Consider the following 6,000-nt stretch of genomic DNA (forward strand, 5'->3'; position numbering starts at 1 on the left):
ATCCTTGTCTCCCCCAGAATTCAGGGTCAGTCATTAGCAAAACTTTTGCAATACCAACATTTTCTCCAAACCATTACTCTGCTTCTTGACTGACAAACCTTGGCTCTCTCCCATGTACACCCCACCCCAAGATTTTGCCACATGGCAGACTTTTGTCTTTGTCACATGTCTTGTACCGTTGGGCCTGGAAATCGGGTAAGTGACCCATGCAACCCTCACTGTTCTGCTGGACCATTCTTCCTTTCAGTTCCTTTCTTGCCCCCAGCACTGTATTCTGTGTCATCAAAGCACAGATATCTTGTGTATCTTGTGTGACTCACTCCGGGTGCATGTAAAGGTTCATTTATTCATGGATCTGTTCAAGTCCAACCTGATGAACCCCAAGTTTACTGGAACTAACTACAAGGACGTGGATGACTCAAAGGTAGTTAGAGCACAGGGTAAGCCCTGCATTGCCAGCCACTCAGCTCTCTTTTTGTTCTTTTTTTAGAGCTTAATATGTTTTTTTAAAAATACATATTTTATTTTTCTATTCATTTTATGTACTAACCATAGTTCCCCTTTCTTCCATTCCTCCCTCTCTCCCCTCTGACTGCCAGACTCTTAAAGAGAAAAGGGATACCACCAGCCTTCCTCTCTGTTCTTACTGGCTTAATAGGATTAGAGTCAGGGTTAGGGTTAGAGTTAGGATAGCGTGGACACTGCTGTGGGTTATCACAGCTGTTCTACTTCAATGTAGCCCTGCCCGTGGACAGTTCAGGTAAAATAGGTATGCTAGGATCACCAACTCCTACTACTCTTATCTATATGTTCTGATTAACTCTTGAGTTACCCTCCACTTCTGGGCAATTTTAGCTCTTACTCAGTATGCCTTATCCATACTATTTCTCTTAATTATTAGTCAAGGTTACTCTTAAACCCTATAACCGGGGTCTTTATCAGTTTTATATCTCTGTTTTAATTTTAAAAAGGTTATCTTTCCTCTAAGTAGACCTATCCATCCATCTGGCTTAAACACTATGGAAACTGTACATCTCTTCTCCATTCCTTCATTCCTATGTTGTACCACATGTGTCAAGACCTCAACGGCAGACAAATCTATCTGTGCATTTGTTCAGTGGTCCAGAACACAACTGTGAGAAATTGCAACAGAACTGCTGTCTAGTACACTCAGCATTGATAAGCTTACAAATGTGGCCTTAACGCTTTCAGATGCATCGGCAGAACTCGGCAGACCTAGGTATTCTTCTCCTTAGGTCTCCGAGAGTACTTCCGCCACCCAAACGTTGACTGCTGAACTGATGTCCCTTACTTAGAAAAAGTGGCAGCAGGAAGGGCCAACTTCTTCAGGCCCCTTCCATATCTCTGTACTCACCCACCTTGCTTCTATCCAGACAGCTTCAGGTCTCTACTGACTGTTTTCCATTCTGTCTGTGCCCTTAGCTAAAATCAGCCTTTTAACTGCACAGATGTTCATCTTCATCAACATTCTCTAGTGTTATTAAGCACATGGCAGTGTAACATTTCTCCCACTAGATCCATTTCTCCTTCACTAGAATTTTCCTACCAGTAAACAATGATTCTATTATATTTTTCTCCATTAAGCCAAAAAAAGTATCCATTATATCCCTCTTTTAAGTATTTTCCCACTTTCTTTTTCTCCACCTCAAAAATCCTTGAAACCTTGGCATTGTCTGTACTACTTTCTGATTTCTTTCTCACTCTCGTGGCCCCATCACATGTATGTTCTGATCAACACGCTCATGGCCCATCACATGGAGGCTGTGATCAACACTCTTGTGACGCTGACACATGCAGGCTGTGATCAACAGTCTCATGGCCCAGTCACACGCAGGCTATGATCAAAGTCCCCAGATCTGCTTCCATCCTCGCCATGTGCATCAATGAAACATAAATCCAAGAGAATTGGATTCTTCCCCTTCTTCTCCATGGTTCTCACCCCTCTCTCACGTTCTTCCTCCCCATCTCTGCCCATCTCAACACAAGGTTTCCAGCCCAGAGTGGCATCAAGCATCTTGTGTAGCTAAGAACGACAGTGTACCTGATCTTGTCTCAGTCCAAAGCTAAGCAGGGTTAGTGGTTAGTGCTTATATGGGAGGAAGCATGGTCATTTTTGAATCTCTGCCTTCTAAGAAACATATTGTTCCAGCTTCCCATACAGAAAGCATGAACCATATCTCTTTATCTGCAATCTCATTCACCTGTTTTCTCAAGTTTCTCTAATCTCTTGAAATTCAGGTGTCCACAAGATCAGTCTTTGATCTTTTCTTTGTGATTTGCCTTTAGTGACCTCAACCAAGTCCATGTCTACAAATGAATCCAGTCAATGGAAAACCTCCAGGTGTCCATTCTCCACCCAATCTTGCCCTTGAATTTTGTTGATCATTTAACATATTTTAACACCTTGATTCGGCAAGAAATAGAGACACTAGCCCTAACTTACTAGAAACCAAAATTAGACCCATCAGTCATAAGACACTGTCGATCTTAATCTAGCCATAGAAATAAAGTAGAAACACCAACCAGGAATGCTCTCTCACTCTGTGGGAGGAATATAAAGATCCTGATAACATCCAAGAAAGTTATTCAGGGAAATATCCCATTGAATAAAAAAAGAAAAGTATTCTTCAGTGCTAAGATTTTTAAATCAAAAATGATAGATAATAAAACTTAAGCAACAATAATGTAGCAGAAAAAATCATACCTCTAATGGTGAGGAAAGCAAATAGTGAACACTTGAAAGGAATAACTTTGAAGAGAGCAAAGGTGTGTTTGCTCACGTCACTCACCCCTGCTCTCCTCTCCATGGGCACCGGTTTCTGCCATCTCTGTGCCATCCAGGTCTGCGTCACAGACTAGATCCAATGCTCCATCCACTGGGCATGATGACTCTTCTTTCTGTATTATTTTGAAAACAAACAACAACAACAAAAGATTTACAGAGATGTATTAGCAACTGAATAATATTTTTAGAATCCTGATGTATTATCAGAGTTATATGATTCAGAATTGTAATACAGACTGACTTTTAATATAGAAGTTACTCTTTTGGATGGAAGAAGGAAAAGAAATTAAAGCATTGAGAAAAGACCACCACTGTGGTTGATATCTGTGGACAGTTTCTAAAGTCTATACACAGGGCTGGAGGGCTGGATGCCCCAGTGGTTAAGAGCACTGGCTCCTCTCCCAGAGGTCATGAATTCAATTCCCAGCAAACACATGGTGCCTCACAACCGTCTACAACTGACTCTGAGATCAAACGACCTCTTCTGGTGGACATACCTGAAGACAAAACTCCCACATATCTAAAATACATAAATAAATTTTTAATAAAACTATTCATAAACCAGGTGGTCGTGGTGCATGCCTTTAATCCCAACACTTGAGAGGAAGAGACAGGCAGATCTCTATAAGTTCAAGGCCTTTTCTACAAGAGCTAGTTTCAGGACGGGTTCCAAAGCTACAGAGAAACCCTGTCTCAGAAATAAATAAATAAATAAATAAATAAAATAACCTAGACATAATTATTTCCTTTTGACATATACAGATTGCATTATTTTTTTCAATTCTATGTTCCTTCCAATCTAAAGATGACAACTCAGATTTTTGACCAATAAATGAAACACCTAGGACTATCAAAAACAAATGAAAAAATACAAGTAATTTTAATGAACTTTTGCTATTTTCTACAACACACAATATAATAAGAATAGAAGAAATTCCTACTTATGAAAAAATTTCTTTGTCAGGTATGACTCCTGGCATTAAAAAAAAAAACTTATCAAAGGCAGTTGATAAACTTTAAAAACAATCCATCACTTACAATAATTTCTTTTTATCTTGGGCAATCTACTAAAACATACTGACTTCAATGATTCTAGTCAGTTGTAATTATTCTGGTAGAGCACATTCTCAGTTGCTTTAGCAAAAGCTCTTGTCCTGATGAACTTTCCATTTTAGATGCCACTTCCCATTCTCAAGAGCAATGAGGAATCCACCCAGTAATTAAGATTCTTTCATCCAAAACTTCCTCTAATATTTTATCTATATAGCTCATATTTTTAATTTTTCTTTTACCTTCTTTTTCTTTTTTAAGACAGGGTTTCTTTGTATAGCCGTGGCTGTCCCAGAACTCATTCTGTAGGTCAGGTTCATCTTGAACTCACAGAGATCCACCGACTTCTGTCTCCTGACTACTGGGATTAAAGGAGTGCACTACCACTGCTGAACAAATTTTTATTTTCCATAGATATATTTTGCTTATATAGCTATAAAACATATTTATTATTGCTTTAAAAATAACAATTTCTTGAGCATTTTGCTACCCCATTGAATATCTGATTTAAACCAGTGTAATTTCATGCAGAAGGCAAGATTTTCTTCTTTTTATAGAAACCACACAGGTGCAAAGTGTACCTAACCAACTATAGTAGAGTCCCAAAGTGGACGGCAACTGTGCTCACCTAAAGCTCCTCGCTGAAGCTCTGTGCCACGCCTCCCTATAAATCTCAAAGAATCAAGAAGTTCCAAGGAAGCCACAGCTAGTTTTCATTACCCCGTGTTATGAAGTAAAACCATGGGTTTTACTTAAAGAAATCCATCACTGTTTATTCTCCACACAAAACCATCTGTGTGGGAAATTAAAACCTTCGTGTGCACAGAAGTCGTTCACAAAACTCTGTGTTTAACGTTATGTATTTAAAACTATGTGTGACCCACAGTATGAATACACACAGTATGCAAAACCATCCAACTTACTTTGAGAGCATAGAGGCCTGACTTTCCAGGGATTTTGAAGAAGGTTCCATCCCCTATTCGAGTGTTACTGTGAAGCATGGCATTCAGACAGGCTAAGGGAGAGGTTCCACTAGAAAGAGAAAAGTGTGCAAAAAATGAGCCCAGCTGAGACACAACGGATTAAGCCAAACCATTCTGTGAGGCTGAGAAGAAAACAAAAAACAAAACCCACCTCCTTCCATGCCTTTTAAAATAAACCGCCACCCTTGAAAATATCTACATTACAATAAAGGGCCGGGTCAGCCTCCCTGAAGTTAATCAGATTCATCTGTTTTACAGGCTTCAGGCGAAAAGTCTCCCAAACTCAAATTATGCTTTTATTCACAAAGCGACCAACACTGTACTTTAAGAAAACCAAAGCTCAAACTTTTATGTGGTGTTATTTTGTAAGATAACACGATGAAGCCTCGGTTTTAAAATATTACAGACAACTTGGTGGTTGCACTTGAATGATCAAAAAAAAAAAAAGTTCAAGGCCTGCTCTATCTCATAGGTTGAAAACAACAAAAGAATAATAAGAAACCAAGGGAGAACTGATTTGAAATTATAAGTATTTAGGCTGCTGCTGGTGTTGAATTGCTCACACAGCAGATCAAGGACTTCCATCTATGTTCATATCTCTGCTATGGCTTCTACATGGTCAGCCTTTCCTTGGATATGGGAAAAGAAAATGTGTGTTGGAGCATTCTTCCCAGATAACAATAAGATCTGTAGTAAAGATGTAATGACGTAAAGTGTTAAAGCAGTGTTTTTAAAAAAGCAAACTGCATTTAATTAAAGGGGAAATATAAGAGCACACATGTACAAACATTTGTGGATTATATATCAACTTACAAAGTTGATAATAAAATGTACACTGTATGTATATTGCAGTTTGCTAGCAGATTAACAGTTATGCAAGCTAGAACTTAGACATATAAATATTGCTTGCGTTAATTTTGTTTCCATGTACATTTTATTTTCTACTATTCCAAAAAAAATATCAGTATTTGGTCAAATCAGTGTTTATTAGAAGCCCCGCCCTACTCCACCAACCCCTGAAGAGTTATAAGAGTGTAATCCCAAATATTTTTAAATAAAGAGCCTTTAAGATATGAAACTTTCAAATTTTGAATTTTAGGTAAAACTACAAGTTTATGGTACTAATTTTTCTAAAAGCCAAGGCTATCAAATCTCTTATTT

The 6,000-nt window shown here is 38.5% G+C and overlaps 1 protein-coding gene across 1 annotated transcript in view; it reads right to left on the bottom strand.

Moving 5' to 3' along the window:
* Asxl3 (ASXL transcriptional regulator 3) overlaps positions 1–4,872 on the bottom strand; it is a 106,080-nt gene extending 101,208 nt beyond the window's left edge. The window contains exons 1-2 of the mRNA XM_057788755.1: positions 4,780–4,872; positions 2,811–2,919 (exon numbers count right to left, since the gene is read on the bottom strand). Coding sequence (XP_057644738.1) covers positions 2,811–2,919; positions 4,780–4,857 — 187 coding nt within the window. The 5' untranslated portion in view covers positions 4,858–4,872. The remainder of the gene's footprint in view (positions 1–2,810; positions 2,920–4,779) is intronic.
* Between the last annotated feature and the right edge of the window lie 1,128 nt (positions 4,873–6,000).

The sequence above is a fragment of the Chionomys nivalis genome, chromosome 14 (genome assembly GCF_950005125.1).
Source record: "Chionomys nivalis chromosome 14, mChiNiv1.1, whole genome shotgun sequence".
Classification (NCBI taxonomy): Eukaryota; Metazoa; Chordata; class Mammalia; order Rodentia; family Cricetidae; genus Chionomys; species Chionomys nivalis.